At 42.1% G+C, this 19,218-nt stretch overlaps 1 protein-coding gene across 3 annotated transcripts in view; it reads right to left on the reverse strand.

The window, feature by feature from the left end:
- TMC7 (transmembrane channel like 7) overlaps positions 1-19,218 on the reverse strand; it is a 149,289-nt gene that overhangs the window by 79,816 nt on the left and 50,255 nt on the right. For all 3 annotated transcript variants that reach the window (XM_077448950.1, XM_077448951.1, XM_077448952.1), the window contains exon 2: positions 167-407. In XM_077448950.1, coding sequence (XP_077305076.1) covers positions 167-407 — 241 coding nt within the window. The remainder of the gene's footprint in view (positions 1-166; positions 408-19,218) is intronic.

A 19,218-nucleotide genomic window follows, 5' to 3' on the forward strand; every position in this document is an offset into this window, starting at 1 on the left:
TCCACAGAGCACTATAAACAATCGCTGGGTGTCGGTGCCACCATTGTTCTCAAGAACCAAGAAAATCTAGTATTACCATCTATGGAGGAGGAGGGAGGAGGGAGGAGGAGGAGGAGGAGGATGTTTTCCATAACCCAAGCCCATAATAAAAAGGTAAATATATTACCGCAATTTCTTTTTTTCCTCAATGCTGATGGGGTGCTCTCGCAAAGGAATACTAAAATCATTTTCAATGGATTCCAAACGACTAGGCTCTCGTGACAATGAGCGTTTCATGTTGCGACTACTTCTATGAGAATCCATGGTTCCATAATTTGAAGGCCTTCTTCTAACCAAAGACTGGTAACTTGGCAGTTCATGTAAGAATTGGTTAGGTGCTACCACATCGCCTTCCAAGACAAAAACATCTGTAAAAAGAAAAAATGATCGTCATTCTAAAACTGTACTATTACACTAAAACCGTTACTGGTACAATAATACTATACATATGATAAAAGGTATAGCATCAGTTTACATCAAAGCACTAGTAAAGACACCTATATGACCGTCTAAACAAGTCCCCCCAAATCCTGTTCTATGTGATACACAAGCCTAACCATAAAAATAAAAATAAAAAAAACAAACAAACACAAAAAACAAAAAACATCTCTCTTTAAAAAGGCGATTGCAAAGGCTTATTTATGTTTTTTTTTTTAAATAACAAACATATCATACTAACCTGCTCTATGCAATGGTTTTGCACAGAGTCGCTCTGGTCCTCCTCTTCCAGGGTCCCCTGCTGACATTCCTGGCCCCTTCCCCCTGCCAAGTTCCCCCAGAGCAAGCTGCTTGCTATGGGGCCACTCGTGCGTGCTCGCTAGCAAGCCGGCTCCATGTGTTCATAAGACACATAGGGCTCACTCCCTCCTCACTAACTGCAATTGACAACAGCAAGAGCCAATAAGGAGCGAGACGGTCAAGAGACACTCTGCTCTTGTGCACATCACTGGATGGGAATTGGGCTTAGGGAACTATTGGGGGGGGGGGGGGTGTTGGGGGTTAAGCTGCATACCAAAGGCTTTTTACCTTAATGCAGACAATGCATCAAGGTAAAAAAAAAAACCTTCAGGCTTTAAAACCACCTTAAATTTCTCAGACTGAGACAAATCCTTCTTCATTTGTGTCTCACACACTCCCTCTCCCAGACACTGCAGGACTTAGCAGGTTTCAGCAAGAGAGTGTCAGTGCTGTCAGTCCAAAAAAGAAATGAGCAGCACTGGATGTAGCCAACTGTACACCATCACAGGAGGCTGCATTATGTGGACTTAACACGTGCTTGTGGGACTATGAGAAAAATGTAAGTGCAGATACACTTATAAATTATATTGTTCATCTTAAATGCGACTCATTAAAAATGGACAATAAAAGTATTTATTGAAGGCAATTAGTGAAAATCTTAAGCTGGCCATACATGGCTTCATTTTTTTGTTGAGCCAGTGAGGCTGAGGGCTGAATGAAAAAAAAAAACGAAATAATCGAATGGCTTCCTCCATTCACAATAAACAGCATGAATACTACATCCAGTATAAACAGTGTTTTGCGCTGTTATATACACCCAAAATGTTAATGTAAACAAATAGAAAATGTGAAAAATAAGTCCACAACAAAGGTCCCAAAATAATATCCAGGAGTGCATCCATTTATGAAGTTCAGCATGAACAACCACTTTCACCAATTTCAGTGCTCCAGCCACCACCACATAAAATCGCTTACCAGCGCCCAACACCTCATAGTATAGAAGGTATTAAATAAACTTTAAAACTTTCACAGAGGGACGGATGGTTTCTCTCAGCAGGATACTGTACACTAAAAACGAGGTCTCACATATATAAAAAGGAAGGAGAGCCACATAGTGAAGTATTTTTCCAACTGTTTAATGAAAAACAAATGGAGTACTCACAAAAAGAACAAAGAAACAGCATGGATAGACAAATCTTCCACTGCGGTTATTGCATTCTGACAGCCAGAAACTGTGATCTCGATTGAGCCCCTCTGACATCTCTCCTGCAGAGGTTGCCAATTCTTTCATATAAACAAGTGGAGAAACTATCTGCTCACTCAGCTGTCAAAAGAAAACATCTGGGCAGTCTGCCAAGTTTTTTTTACTTGCAACATTGTAACTAAGCTTCCTTCTTAGATCAAATGGATAGAACTTCTGTGTAAATAAATAATCTGGGAAGACTGCCAAGTTTTCAACATCATGTAAACGCAGGAAGTTTAACCACTTAAAATCTAAATCTTTTTCTGACACTTCCTTCTTAAGTTAAAATCAATATTGTTTGCTAGAAAATTACCTGGAATCCCCAAACATTATATATATTTTAGCAGAGACCCTAGGGAATAAAATGGCAATTGCTGCAATATTTTATGTCACACTGTATTTGCCCAGAGGTCTTTCAAATGCATTTTTTTGGGGAAAAAATTCACTTCAATGAATGAATAAAAAAAAAAAAAAAAAAAACGAAACCGGAAAGTTAGCCCAATTATTTTTGTTTTAATGTGAAAGATGATGTTACGCCACGAGAATCGAGAGAGACTCATGATCTATCTTCTAAGCAAAAAAAATTGTGATTCTCATTTTAGCCAGAATCGCGCAGCTCTAGTGTATGGCCAGCTTTATATCCGCCTCCTGTAATCTCCTGCATAGCGGCACTCCACTCACGACAGGCGGGGGGAAGCACAAAGATCCATTTAGGCTCTGAGGTGTGCACACAAGCTGGCATTGAATATATTGCTCAGAAGCAGAGAGCATAGGAATAACCCATTAATGTGTTTTTTACCCCTTTGCGGTCCAATCTAATCTGTGTCGCTAGGCCCTACTGGAATCTACAAATGAGGTCCCAAGCCCGGATGTGCTGTCTGGCAGCTATGAAAAGATAACAAGAAAAACAATACCAATACATGTATTTGAACTGCGTATTTATTTGCCTGGTGCTCAACTTAGAAGTACACAGAAATCAATAATTAGGATTGTTTAAGTAATGTGTAACAATTCAAACAAACAATGAGAACAATGTTAATGTTAGAATATATACGCAAGGGCATCAAAACCAGATATTTGGTGCCAATTACACCAAGGGTTTGTTTGTTGCAATTAAAATAAAAATGTATTATGACAAAAGGAAACACACAGAAGCACCAGGGCTCATTCACACAGCTGTCAGGCGGCTCTACTGCTCCTTTGAAAAGCAATCTGTGGTGGAGTACACCCGTTTTACAGGCATTCAAGAGGCGATATCGCTGCCCGATTTTCAATCCCTGGGAGGATTTGTTTTCCATCCCAACAGGGATTTCACACTGAACTACCACATATATTTATTACACAATTGCGGTGTGTCAAACATGATATGCCAAAAGGTTAAATTGCCACAGCCACAATAAACAGATCTGAGCAGCCACAATGTCAAATTGTAGGTGGGTGGTTAGAGGACACGAACACAAAAAGGGAAGGGAATCAACCTCCTGTTTTACCACATTATGGCTGCCCATGTGAGGAAGACATTTTTTCTACTTAAAAGCAAATTCAAATGTACATGGTAATGTATGAACTAAAGTAGCTCAACCCAATAAACTAGGCAGAAAAGAGGGCTTTGCATATTGTGGTTCAATTGCTAAAGTAATATTCATTCTACACTGGGTTTATGTTAAAACAGTGAATCCGGTTCAGAGAAAACGTTTCTTCTTTAAAGCTAGCCTGAACCCGATTGGGTATTTGACAGACTAAAATGGAAACTACTATTTTAGTAAAGTCAATTATGATGTATTTATCACAGAACAGAAGAGTATGTTTAACCACTTTCAGACCAGACCATTTTGCTGACGCAAGACCAGACCACTTTTTGCGATTCGGCACTGCGGTGCTTTAACTGACAAAACTGACTGAATGTCCTTTTTTTTCCCACAAATAGAGCTTTCTTTTGGTGGTATTTGATCACCCCTGTTTTTTATTTTTTTGCGCTATAAACAAAAGAAGAGCGACAATTTTGGGTGGAAAAAAAAAAAAGCATTATTTTTAACTTTTTGCTATAATAAATATCCCCCATTTTTACACATTTTTGGGACCATTGCCATTTATACAGCAATCAGTGCTATACAAATGCATTGATTACTGTGTAAATGACACTGGCAGTGAAGGGGTTAACCAGGGGGTGGCAGTGTAGGGGTCAAGTGTGTCCTAGGGGCGTGTTACTAACTATGGGGGGCGTGGCTGTGTGTTAGTGAACACTGATCTCTGCTCCAATCACAGGGAGCAGAGATCAGTGTCACTTGTTGTTAGGCAGAACATGGAGATGCTGTTTACTTCTGCATCTCCCTGTTCGGCCTCCCCGTGAGACGATCGCGGGTATCCCTGCAGTGATCGAGTCCGTGGGACCCGCGACCAGACTCATGGGGATCCCGACTGACGTGCACGCGATGGCATGTCGGCAATTTCGAATGGACGCACTTGTACGCCAGTTTGCCTGCCTGTGCCATTCTGCCGACGTACATCGACGTGCGCCGGTTGGGAAGTGGTTAAAGAGGTTGTAAACCTCTCTGTGGAAGTTGTACCTATAGGTAAGCATTATTCTAGGTACTGTAAATATCTCCTAAACACGCGCCGTTTAGGAGATACTTACTGTGTTTTGCGCCGATGAGGTCATCGGCGCATGCATTGTCAAGAATCGGCCCTGTTATGTTTCTTCGCAAGACAGTGCTGTCACATGGCTCCGGTCAGTCACAGAGCTGGAGTCCGTGGCCCCGGAGAGAAGACAGGCGAACATGGATGCGGCCTGCAGCGAGCTTCGTTCGCAGATGTGTCATATAATGTGCTAGTATGTGATGCATGCTAGCACATTATGCTTTTACTTTGCAGGGGCAAAGGAAGTAAAATCCATCACGGTTTACTTCCTCTTTAAATGATCTGTTTTTAACCACTTCCCGACCACCTTCCTCAGATATACTGTGGTAAGGCGGCTCGGCTGCCCAAACCGACGTAACCGCACATCGCTCGTACCCACAGGTAGGGGGCATGCCGATCAATTTACAGGTCCAGGCTAGTGATTTCTGGCCTGCACCTGCTGATCGGTTCTGGTGAAAGAAAAGCCTCTTCTGCCTAATCTAATGTAAACAGATGCTTTAAGGGCAGAGGAGAGATCTAGAGTCTAATAGACCCCAAATAAAAATAAAAAAAATTAAAAACGGAAGAAGGAGTACCTGTCTCCAACTCTTGCTATCATAGGGGATATTTATATTCTGTGACAAGAAAAAAAAAAAAAAAAGAAAGTAGAAGAAAGAATAAGAAGGAAGAAGAAAGAAGGAAGAAGGAAGAAGGAAGAAGAAGGAGAAAGAAGAAGAAGAAGAAGGAAGAAGGGGACAGTATAAATATAATATGGCAAAATAAAAAAACTTTTTTTTTCTTTTTTAAAGTACCCCCGTCCCCACGTGCTCAAAGGTGAACGCAAGCATCAGTATGTAAACAGCAATTGCACCATGCATGTGAGGGATCACCGTGAACGTCAGATCGAGGGCAGTATACCTCTTCTGTAAATCTAAAGTGGTAACCTGTAAATGCTTGTAAAAATGTATGTAGTATGTTGCCGCTGCACAGGTGTGCGTAATTTTAAAGCATGTTGTGTTTGGTATCTATGTACTCAGGATAAAATCCTCTTTTTTCCCCTAAACATTTGGGCAATGTAGTGTGTTTTTGTGCATTAAAATTCCAGAAAAAGTGTTTTTTCCCCAAAAATTGTGTTTGGAAAAACACAAAAGCGCAAATATTGTGTGAAAAAAAAATTTGAAACGCCCACCATTTTAATCTGTAGGGTTTTAAAAAAAAAATATATGTTTGGGGGTTCAAAGTAATTTTCTAAAACATTTTTTTTTTTTAATGTAAACACAAAGTGTCTTTGTTCAAGGACTTGGTTCAAGTGGTTAGAAGAGTGGGTGATGTGTGGCATAAATTTCTAATGTTAGGATTTCTAAAGGCGTAAATTGTTGATTTTACTCCTCACTGCCTATCACAGTTTCGGAGGCCATGAAATGCCAAAATAGCACAAACACCCCCTAAATGACCCCTTTTCGGAAATTAGACACCCAAAGCTATTTGCATAGAGGCATGTTGAGTATTTTGCAGATCTTGCCTTTTGTCACAGTTTTGAAAATTGAAAAAAGAACAAAAAAAATATTTTCCTTTTCTTTCTTTATTTTCCAAAACAAATGAGAACTGAAAAATATTCACCATGCCTCTTAGCAAATACCTTGGGGTAACCCATCAGAATGTATTTTGGGGTGTAATTCCACATGGCATGTGTGAGCAATATATCATTTAGTGCCAACTTTGTTTAGAAAAAAAAATTAACATTTTTTAATTTCCCCAAAACTTGTGGCAAAGTTTAAATAATTCCATGGATTCAACATGCCTCTCAGCAAATAGCTTGTGGTGTCTACTTTCCAAAATGGGTGATGATAGGTAGTGAGGAGTGAAATCGACAATTTACACCCTTAGAAAGCCTGGAGGTGGTGATTGGTTTTCGGGTTGCTGTACACGGCTAGGCTTCCAAAAAGTCTCACACGTGTGGTATCTCCGTACTCAGGAGAAGCAGCAGAATGTATTTTGGGGTGCAATTCCACATATGCCCATGGCATGTGGTTGCAATATAACATTTCAGTGACAACTTTGTGTAAAAAAAAAAAAAGACAATCACTTGTGACAAAAAATTAAATATTCAATGGTCTCAACATACCTCAGAAAATTCCTTGGGGTGTCTACGTTCCAAAATGGGGTATTTTGGGGAGGGGTTGGTACTGCCCTGCCATTATAGCACCTCAAAAAATAAGATAGGCAGTCAAACTAAAAGCTGCGTAAATTCCAGAAAATGTACCCTAGTTTGAAGACGCTATAACTTTTGCGCAAACCAATGAATATAAGCTTATTGAATTTTTTTTTTTAACCATAACTTTTTTTATATAACAAAGTAAAAAATATCATTTTTATAAAAAAAAAAAAAAAGATGCTAATTTTGTTTGTGTACAGCATTGCATGGCTGTGCAATTACCAGTTAAAGCAGCACAGTGCCCAGTAAAAAGTGTTCTGGTCATTAAAAGTTTTTTTTTATCTTAATGCATTCTATGGGGGGGGGGGGTGTGTAAAATCTTCCGGGGTTGAAGTGGTTAAACTATAATTTACAGAGTTACTCCATAGTAAAAAAAAAAGCAAAATACATACATGCATTGCAAATATAGAACATTGTCACTATTCCATAATGTACATGTCAGAAAGGGGCAGTGCCACCAGGTGACATAGTTGGGTGGCCCTGTCCCTTGCCCATAAAAAGAAAGGGTTCGGCAGGTGTCGTGTTTGAAGATGGATTTACATCGAGGCACACTATTTTTTTTATTAATGAAGGATTTGTCAAAAACTGTTTCTTGTGGTTTTTTACTTTTTGACTCTTTTTTGGTGAATAGGTAGGGGCCTCATACCCATTCACATGGGGCCTTATTAAAGGGGGCTTCCAGATTACAATAAGACCCCACACACTGACCCAGACAACCACAGCACAGGGTTGTCGGGAAAAGGCCCTCGTCACTAAAGCTCGCTCATCCCCACCCCTTTCCTGACCTGCCAGGCTGCATGCTCGGATAAGGGTCTGGTATGGATTTTGGGGGGAACCTACACAATTTTTTTTCTTTCAATTTTGACGTGGTGTTCCCTTAACTACCACCCAACCAGCCGCCGTACGGCAGCAGGTTGGCTCCCCTGTGCGAATCGCTGTAGCTGTACAGCGACTGCTTTAAAAGCTATAGGGGCACCCGCAGCGCAATGCCAAAGCCGATGTGAGTTGCCGGTGGCCGCAATGTCTGCCCATGACCCGCAATCGCTCCTCAGAGCCAGAACGGGGCTCTGACAATGTAAACAGACAAATTCCCGTTCTATCAGGGAAGAGAGAGATCTGTTGTTCCTAGTGATCAGGAACAGCGATCTCTCTCTACTGCCTGTCAGTCCACTCCCCACACAGTTAGAAACACCTCCCTAGGACAAACTTAACCCCTTGATTGCCCCCTATTGTTGACCTTTTCCCCGCCAGTGACATTTATACAGTAATCAGTGGCTATTTTTTTAGCTCAGATCGGTGTATGAATGTCAATTGTCCCCCGCAATGTCGCAGTCCTGCTAAAATTTGCTGATCACTGCCATTGTAGTAGTAAAAAAAAATAAAATAAAAAAATAAAAAGTCATAAATATATCCCCTATTTTGTAGACGCTATAACTTTTGCGCAATCCAATCAATATATACTTTATTTATTATAGCAAAAAATATATATATTTTTTTCAAAATTGTCGCTTTTTTTGTTTAAAGCACAAAAAATAAAAAATACGCAGAGGTGATCAAATACCACCAAAAGAAAGCTCCATTTGTGGGGAAAAAAATGACGACAATTTTGTTTGGGTACAACATCGCATGACCACGCAATTGTCAGTTAAAGCGACGCAGTGCTGTATCGCAAAAAATGGCCTGGTCAGGAAGTGGGTAAATCTATACAACACCCGAAGGACTAGCCTGTGGGGTTCTTAGTGGTTATAGCCAGCTTCTAACTTCATCTTGTTCAATTAAGCTTTGACAATAAAAAATGGAAGCTGGTTGGTTTCTATGCAGAGCTGCACCAGATTTTGCACGCTCCAGTTTTAGTAAATCTCCCCATAGGTGTCTGCTTTGCATGGCATGTTATAAACCTTCATTTGGCCAAAATTATTCAAAGTCATAGTAAACATGGCTTTCTACTTTAAAGTGTAAGTCCACTCTAACTATCCACCATCTAACACTAACTTATCTAGCCCTGTACAGAAGAAAAATCGATATACATACCTTTTATTGAAGCCGATCACATCTCCAGCGGCAGAAGCTCTGCAGAGGACACAGCCAACAATGGCTGTGAAATGAATGGGGAGTTACTATGGGGCTTCCGTTGTCGGCTGGGTCCTCTGCACCCGCCTCCACAACGAAGCCACAGCTGACAGCTCAGTGTGGGCTCAGATCAGATCGGCTTCAAAAAAGGTATGTTTTCCGATTTCTTCTTTACAGGGCTAAATAGGTTAGTGTTAGATCTTAGACTTGGAGATGCAGGGATTTTAGTGTTAGGGTGGATTTACACGTTAAAGCCTGGTTCACACCTATGCAGGTTGCAGTTTGCATATTCCAGGTGCATTTTGCTTTTTTCAATATACATTTTTAATCCATTAAAGTCTATGGAACCAAAAAACAGAAAAAAAGTCTCTGGCCCTTTCCATAAAATGCACAGATGTGAACTACAACCATAGTTAAATGGGCTGTAGTACGTTTCTGCAAAAATAAAAAACGCACAAAAAATGCATAGGTGTGATCCAGGCCTAAGTGAACAAAAGGTGTAGTTCATATGGCAAGAGAAGAACTCCTCAGCCCTTAGGCTGGATTCACATCAATGCATTTTTAGTGCTTTTTGCATTTTGCAGATTTGCACTACAGAACGTGTTCCATTAAAAATGCATAGGTGTGAATCCAGCCTTATACTTTTATGTAGCTGCATCTTGTATGTAAGGAAAGCCAAGGGTGTGATCAGAGCAGGTCCTGCGCTCAAATTTGTATGCAACAATATACCCCATTATTTTCCATTGTAGGAAGAAATCAAAAAGAACAGGTCTTGCTAAAATATACTGGGCATAGCTGACATTATCCGCTTTGATACAATGTTTTTATGTGCATGTAATTAGTAAAAGGATGATTTGCACTATACCATATTCACTGTACCATATAAAATTATGCATGAACAAACAGTAATTTCAGAAAGCAATGACAACTGTGATACAAATCTTAGCAACTAATCATGATGTCCTTCATCAATACTAAAGTAGTTACTAGATATATTGCTCACACATTTACACAAGACCTAACCATACTGTAATTATCCCACTGACATCGAACGCATTAAAACCTGCCACAACTTGCCTGAATCGCCTTGAGACAGTGGCGACAAATTCTAAAACCGGAAACAACGTAGGCGTGTAGTCAGTTTAATGAATACATGTTGTATGTTAAAAGGTAGCTCTGGCTCTAAGAAATTGCCCAAACCTCAACTTCGGTTGGCTTTCTGCAAGTTCCAAACATTTTTGCTACAACCTTTTGTGCATTTTCTTTGAGGTTCGTGTAAACCCTCAAGACTTCTTATTTGCCCTATAGCTGTTAAATATACAATTGGAAGAGTTATGTTGCATGTTACACCCTCTCCTTCTAGGTTATGAAGATAAGGGATGTTCTGTAATCCTAAAACCCTTGCTGTCCCAAGGCAACTATGCTGGACCTCTAAAGATACAGTAGAGTGAGGGGGATAGTCCACTAGGACAGGAAGTGTGTTACTGGTAGGATCACCAACAAAAATGAAGGAAAAAAGCATGAAAAAAAGAAAAGAAAATGTGGCTATGATCTTAAAGCGGGAGTCCGCCGGGACTCCGCGTTTTTTTTTTTTTAAAGCCAGCAGCTACAAATACTGCAGCTGCTGACTTTTAAAATAGTGACACTTACCTGTCCAGAGCGCCCGCGATGTCGGCACCCGAAGCCGATCTCTCGATCGTCCCTAGGGTGCTGCCGCCGCCATCTTGGGTATGGGAATCAGGAAGTGGAGCCTTTCGGCTTAATTTCCTGGTTCCCTACTGCGCATGCGCGAGTCGCGCTGCGCAATAAGGATTGACCCGCTGCCTCTGGGATCTGTGCGTTTCCCAGCAGGCAGCGGGGGACTTTCGGAAAGGGGCGTAATCTACGCCCCTTTCCGCAGAGAGCTATCCCGGAAGTGGGTGCAGATACCTGTACTGTACAGGTACCTGCACCCCCCTCCCCCTGAAAGGTGCCAATTGTGGCGCCGGAGGGGGGGGAGGGTTCCGATGAGCGGAAGGTCCACTTTAGGGTGGACCTCCGCTTTAACCTCCCTGGTGGTATTTCCGATTCTGGCTCGGGGTAAGATTTCAGTACCAAAAAGCGGTAACCCCGAGCCAGACTTGGGATCGCATCACAGGATCCATGTAGATGTTTACTTATCTTGTCCCCTGGATCCTGGGATGTCTCCCCACTGATGTGCGAGCCGCCGTGTCTTGCTCGTTCTGTCACAGTGCCAGGCTCCGTTCCCTGCGAGCGTTGCGACACACGGGGACGGAGTTCGGCGCCAAACTCAAAAAGTAAAAAACACAGTATAGATACAGTATACTGTAATCTTACAGATTACAGTACTGTATCAAATTACACATCCCTTTTGTCCCTAGTGGTTTTTCCAGTGTCCTGCATGCAGTTTTATATTATAAATACTATTCTTTCTGCCAGGAAACTGGAGATTGTCCATAGCAACCAAAAAATTTCAGTTTACGTCAAAAGTGGTTTTAGACCAGCTAGAAAACAGCGATAATAAATTAGAATCACTTGCAGAATTGAGCGATAGTGATTCGTGGGGAAATTCATCATCGTCAAACACTGAAAGTAATGACAGCGACAATTCTGCAACTGAGCAAATTTCAGTATTTTTAATTTGATTACACGATTTAATTTTTTTTTTATTATTATTATATTATCATTTGTTATATTTATAGTTATTTATTATATTATAATTTATGATTTTGTGTTTCAAACTTTATCATACCTGGGATGTCTACTAGACTCTTGTTTGCACAGATTTAAGTGAGTTATTTCTAATGTCACGTACACACGACCGGACTTTTTGACAGCAAAGGTCCGACCGAGCGAGTCAGTCGGACAATTCGATCGTATGTGGACTCCATCGGACCTTTGCTTGCCAAAAATCCGGCGGACTTTAAAAATAGAACATGTTTTTAATTTTCCCATCGGAAGTCCGCCGGACCGAGAAATCTGTTTGTGTGTGTGCTAGTCCGATGGACAAAAACGGACGCTAGGGCAGCTATTGGCTACTGGCTATGAACTTCCTTATTCTAGTCTCGTTGTACGTCATCACGTTCGAATCCGTCTGACTTTGGTGTGATTGTGTTTGGTCAAGTCCGTTCATTCGTAAAGTCCGTTGGAACTCCGCTGAAAGTCCATCGGACCTGGACCCTCGAAAAGTCCGGTCGTGTGTACGCTGCACAAGAATTACAGGCCTACAATATAAAAAAACGGCATATTCCCATGCAAAATAATGTTACCGCTTTCAGCACCTAAAATCTGAAATAATCATACCGCCAGGGGAGGTTAAAAAAGGGCCAGGGACCTTTTCTGTTTCCTACAGGTACGGCAGCCCAGTCACATGAATGGGCTGCTATGCCCATGCAAACACATCGTATGACCCATATGAGTATGAACCTATGGTAAGAATAAACCCCTTCTTATCCAACTTGTGTTGTCACGCCTTCTTTAGAGCCCTTAGATTAAATAGTTTCCTCCCAATGCTAGAGTCCACCATCTGAAGATCTATGTACATAGCAAGGATTTTAATAAACTTTGTTGCAGATTCCTAACTTTTGTTATTCTGAAGAAATTCATGTGTGTTTGACTGTGCCCACGTGGGAAAGTGAATCTAATGGGAGTGGTTTCATAATTATCAAACAGCTGCAGCTGCTGGGCCTGCGTCCCTTTAGTTGTGATTTCCTATTTAGAGTATCTCACCATAAATTACATTTTTGTTGTACGGGATGCCTGAAATATGACTTGCATCTTAGTACAGACTTCTTGGGAAATAAATTGGTGAGCCAATCACACAAGCAGAAAATTATGTTTCTGGGGGGTGTTCTGTGTACAGAACACCTCCAGGTACCCACAATGCATTGCATTTTCAGAAAATTACAGCAGCTGCAGATTGAAAAGGAAAGGTAATTTTTAATAACATTTAATTACAATATGACTTGTGTTAGAATTGTATGCGCTATATTATATTTTCTTTATTTGCTATCTTTTCCCCACGAAAGTGGAGTTACCCTTTAACCACTTAACCCCCGGACTAATTTGCAGCCAAAGGACCAAGCCCCTTTTTTGCGATTTGGCACTGTTTCGCTTTAACTGACAATTGCGCGGTCGCGTGACGTGGTTCCCAAACAAAATTGGCGCTCTTTTTTTCCCCAAAAATAAAGATTTCTTTTGGTGGTATATGATCACCTTTGCGGTTTTTATTTTTTGTGCTATAAACAAAAATAGAGCGACAATTTTGAAAAGAAATGCAATATTTTTTACTTTTTGCTATAATAAATATCCCCAAAAAATATATATAAAAAAAAAATATTTTTTTTCCCTCAGTTTAGGCCGATACGTATTCTTCTACATATTTTTGGTAAAAAAAAAAATTATAAAAAAATAAATAAATCGCAATTAGAGATTATTGATTGGTTTGCGCAAAAGTTATAGCGTTTACAAAATAGGGGATAGCTTTATAGCATTTTTATTAATGTTTTTTTTTTTTTACTAGTAATGGCGGTGATCAGCGATTTTTTATTGTGAATGCGACATTATGGTGGACACATCGGACATTTTTGGAACTATTATCATTTATACAGCAATCAGTGCTATTGTAAATGACACTGGCAGTGAAGGAGTTAACCACTAGGGGGCAGTGTAGGTGTTATGTATGACGTTGTGTTTTTTTTTATTGTAGGGGGGCATGGCCTGGCATGTGACGTCACTGATTGTCCTTCCCTATAAAAAGGGAAGAGACGATCGGTGACAGCCACACAGGGAAGCACGGGGAGAGGTTTGCTTACACAGACCTCTCCTCGATCTTCAGCTCTGTGACCAGATCGCGAGACACCAGCGGTGATCGGGTCAGCTGGTCCCGCGGCCACGGAGCACAGGACCGGGTCAGGAGCGCACCGCCGGTGGCATGCTCCCAACCCACAGCTGGGCACTTAAAGAGCAATGTACAGGTACGTGCTTGTGCCCAGTCGTGCCATTCTGCTGACGTACATCGGCGTGAGGCGGTCCGTAAGTGGTTAAAGATTGGTACAGAACGATCAAATCCCATCTTATGCGCCTCTTCCCCACTTAAAGGACATCCTTCCTGAAGATGCGCGACTAAAACTGGACGGAATACTCCAGATGTGATTGAACCGTAGTAGAATTATAGTTTAACCACTTGCTTACTGGGCACTTAAACCCCCCTCAGTCCCAGACCAATTTTCAGCTTTCAGCGCTGATGCACTTTGAGTGACAATTGCGCGGCCATACAACACTGTACCCAAATGAATTTTTTATCATTTTTTTCCCACAAATAGAGCTTTCTTTTGGTGGTATTTAGTTACAGCTCGGAGTTTTATTTTTTGCTAAACAAACAAAAAAAGATGCAAAAAAAAAAAAAAAAAAAAAATCATGTTTTAATAGTTTGTTATAAAATTTTGCAAACGGGTCATTTTTCTCCTTCATTGAAGTGCGCTGATTAGGCGGCACTGATAGGCTGCATTGGTGGGCACTGATGGGCTGCATTGGTGGGCACTGATGGGCTGCATTGGTGGGCACTGATGGGCTGCACTGGTGGGCACTGATAGGCATAGTTAAGGCGGCACTAATAGGCACAGATAAGGCGGCACCGATGGGCACAGATAAGGCGGCACTGATGGGCAAAGATGGGCACAGATAAGATGGCACGGATGGGTGGCACGGATAGGTGGCACGGATGGGCACTGATAGGTACCACAGATAGATGGGACTGATGGGCACTGATAGGTGGCACTGATAGGTGGCTCTGATAGGTGGCACTGCTGGGCACTGATGGGCGGCACTGCTGGGCACTGATGGGCGGCACTGCTGGGCACTGATGGGCGGCACTGGGGTGCAGCACCTGAGGCAGATTTTGGGTGGCACTGTGGGTGGCACTGCTGGGTGGCACTGTGGGCACTGCTGGGTGGCACTGTGGGCACTGCTGGGTGGCACTGTGGGCACTATGGGCACTGCTGGGTGGCACTGACAGGGGGCACTTACTTTATTTCAGGATGGCACTGCGGGTGGCAGGTGGGCACTGGCAGGGGGCAGGTGTCCTTTTAAAATGCTGGCCGTGATCGGGACTGATGTCCCGAACACGGCCGCCGGCGATCGGCTTTTTTTTTTTCTCCTCGCGCTGTCAGCGCGAGGAGGAATAATAGCCGATTACCGGCTCCGTTTTATCACATGATCAGCTGTCATTGGCTGACAGCTGATCACGTGATAAGGGGTCGGGATCGACCCCTTACACGGATCGGTGATCAGGCGAGTCTCACGGACTCGCCGATCACAGAGCGCGCCGCGCGCGCCCCTCAGGGGGCGCGCAGGCCGCTCGTAACCGGGACTACGTCAATAGACGTAGTCCCGAAAATGTGGGTCCGCGCTATTGCCGTCATTTTGCAATAGCGCGGATCCCAAGTGGTTAATCTCTTGAGTAAATACCCTTTTAATGCAGGATAATAGTTTGCTAGCCGTGCTTGCTGTAGCTTGGCATTGCATGCTGTTGAGTCTGATGAACTAGAACCCCCAGATCATTTTCCATTTTCAATTCCCACAAAGGATCTCCCTCTAGTGAGTAGTTCACATGCATAATTTGTAACAACCAAGTGTATCATTTAACATTTGTCAATATTAAACCTCATCTGCCATATAGCTGCCCACCACTTTATTTTAACCGGTTCCCGACCAGCGCACGACGATGTACGTCAACAGAATGGCACGGGCAGGCATATTGGCGTACATGTACGTCCAATCTTCAATGCCGCCCTGCCATCGGGAGCGCGCCGCCAGCGGCGCGCTCCCGCGCTGGTCGGGGCCCCCGTGAGTCCGGTCGCGGGACCCGCGGACTCGATCGCCTCACGGGACGGTTGAATGGAGGAAATGCCGTGTAAACAGCATTTCTCCATTCTGCCTAGCAACTAGTGACGCTGATCTCTGCTCCATGTGATTGGAGCAGAGATCAGTGTTCACTAAATGAAAGCCGAACCCCCCCACAGTTAGTAACACACCCCTGGGAACACTTAACCCCTACACTGCCACCCACTGGTTAACCCCTTCAATGCCAGTGTCATTTATACAGGAATCACTGCATTTATATAGCAGTGATTACTGTATAAATGACAATGGTCCCAAAAATGTGTCAAAAATGTCCGATGGGTCCCCCACAATGTCGCAGTCACAATAATAATCGCTGATCGCCGCCATTACTAGTAAAAAAAAAAAAAAATAATAAAAAATTTATAAAAATGCTATAAAACTATCCCTATTTTGTAAACGCTATAACTTTTGCGCAAACCAATCAATAATCGCTTATTGCGATTTTTTGACAAAAAATATGTAGAAGAATCCGTATCGGCCTAAACTGAGGGAAAAAAATGTTTTTTTATATATTTTTGGGGGATATTTATTATAACAAAAAGTAAAAAATAATGCGTTTTTTTCAAAATTGTCGCTCTATTTTTGTTTATAGCGCAAAAAATAAAAAACCGCAGGGGTGATCAAATACCACCAAAAGAAAGCTCTATTTGTGGGGGGAAAAAAAAGGACGTCAATTTTGTTTGGGAGCCACGTCGCATGACCGCACAATTGTCAGTTAAAGCGACGCAGTGCCGAATCGCAAAAAGTCGTCTGGTCTTTGACCAGCAAAATGGTCCGGTCTGTAAGTGGTTAACTAGGTCTTCTTGTTAACCACTTCAGTCCCAGAAGGATTTACCCCTTTAATAACCAGGCCATTTTTTTGCGATACAGCACTATATAATAAATGTCCCAAAAAATAAATAAATAAAAATTGTTATTTCTTCATCAGTTTAGGCCTATATGTATTCTTCTACATATTTTTGGTTAAAAAAATAAAATAAATTGCAATAGGCGTATATTGATTGGATTGCGCATAAGTTATAATGTCTACAAAATAGAGAAAAGATTCATGGCATTATTATTATTTTTTTATTATTATTTATATTGTGTTTTTTTCAAACTTATCCCTCTTCTTTTGTTTATAGCACAAAAAATAAAAACTGCAGCAGTGATTAAATACCACAAAAAGAAAGCTCTATTTGTGGGAAAAAAATTATAAAAATGTAATTTTAGGTACAGCATCGCATGACCACGCAATTGTCATTCAAAGTGCGAAAACTGAAAATTGGCTTGGGCAGGAAGGGGGTGAAAATACCCTGTATTGAAGTGGTTGAGTTGATTGAAGTAAGAAACTCGCCAAATTTAAATGCCTTGCACTCTCATGCTCAGCATCAACACTTTTAAACCCACCAGCGTTAACAGAATTGTGGGGTCTCTGGTTGTGTATCAGCCTTAGGGGCCTAAGGCTGATACACAACCAGTCCACACAATTCTGGTCACACCGGTCCATAACACGCAGGTTCAGTCCCAATCGCTACAGGAGACAGACCGCTGGGGGGGGGGGGGGGGGGGGCGGGGAGCTAGACAACTGTGCCCCTTGCTACCAGAGGACCCAAGGACCCATCACCTATACCAGCAATCCTCTTCTGTTGGGCACGGTCGGATATCAAAAGTACTGTTGACTCCGGTGGGTTTAAAAGTGTTGATGCCAAACATGAGTGTGCAAGGCATTTCAATTTGGTGAGTTTAAAGGGAGCGGAATCACTGTTACAAACGGTGTAGTGGAAGGAATTTTGAGTATAAATCATAGAGGAGTCATCACCAAGCTAATCACTTGAAGATTGTCACTTTTATGGACTTTAATTGGATTTTTTTTCACCTTTTCTGTTTTTTAATTTATATTTTTCATAATTTTTTCCCAGTTTCTGTTGTTGTCACTATCACATGGTGTCACTTAAATTGTTTTAGCATTTGTTTCACGGTAATATTGTGACATTAGCGCCACTATTTTTTCATTTACATATCTTTTCATGTGACAACACTGAAGAAATGAAACTTTGCTACAATATAAAGTAGTGAGTGTACAGCTTGTCCAACAGTGTAAATTTGATGTCACCTCAAAAACATGTTCAAATTGGGCTCAATTAGCCATTTTCCCTCCCAGTGTCATGTGACTCGTTAGTGTTACAGGGTCTCAGGTGGGAATGGGGAGCAGGTGTGTTAAACTTGGTGTTATCGCTCTCACTCTCTCATACTGGTCACTGGAAGTTCAACATGGCACCTCATGGTAAAGAACTCTGAGGATCTAAAAAAAAAGAATTGTTGCTCTACATAAAGATGGCCTAAGCTATAAGAAGATTGCCAAGACCTTGAAACTGAGCTGCAGCACGGTGGCCAAGACCATACAGCGGTTTAACAGAACAGGTTCCACTCAGAACAGGCCTCACCATAGTCAACCAAAGACGTTGAATGTCATATCCAGAGGTTGTCTTTGGGAAATAGATGTATGAGTGTTGCCAGCATTGCTGTATAGATTGCCAGCATTGCTGTATAGATTGCAGGGATGGGGGCAGCCTGTCAGTGCTCAGACCAAATGCCGCACACTGCATCAAATTGGTTTGCATGGCTGCACAAGAAAGCCTGAAAACAGTTTGTTGAAAGACAAGCAGACTAAGGACATGGATTACAAGAACCATGTCCTGTGGTCTGATGAGACCAAGATAAACTTATTTGGTTCAGATGGTATCAAGCGTGTGTGGCGGCAACCAGGTGATGAGTACAAAGACAAGTGTGTCTTGCCTACAGTCAAGCATAGTGGTAGGAGTGTCATGGTCTGGGTGCTGCATGAGTGCTGCTGGCACCGGGGAGCTACAGTTCATTGAGGGAACCATGAATGCCAACATGTACGGTGACATACTGAAGTAGAGCATGATCCCCTCCCTTTGGAGACTGGGCCGCAGGGCAGTATTCCAACATGGTAACACACCTCCAAGATGACCCCTGCCTTGCTAAAGAAGCTGAGGGTAAAGGTGATGGACTGGTCAAGCATGTCTCCAGACCTAAACCCTATCGAGCATATGTGGGGCATTATCAAATGGAAGGTGGAGGAGCACAAGGTCTCTAGCATCCACCAGCTCCATGATGTCATGGAGGAGTGGAAGAGGACTTCAGTTGCAACCTGTGAAGCTCTGGCCAACTCCATGCCCAAGAGGGTTAATGCAGTGCTGGAAAATAATGGTGGCCACACAAAATATTGACACTTTGGGTCCAATTTGGACATTTTACTCACTTTTGTTCCCAGCGATTTAGACATTAATGGCTGTGTGGAGTTATTTTGAGTGGACAGCAAATTTACAGTTATACAAGCTGTACACTACTTTACATTGCAGCAAAGCATCATTTCTTCAGTGCCGTC

Source organism: Lithobates pipiens, unplaced genomic scaffold (assembly GCF_037356315.1).
Source record: "Lithobates pipiens isolate NorthernLeopardFrog02 unplaced genomic scaffold, aLitPip1_a1.2 Scaffold_22, whole genome shotgun sequence".
Lineage (NCBI taxonomy): Eukaryota > Metazoa > Chordata > Amphibia > Anura > Ranidae > Lithobates > Lithobates pipiens.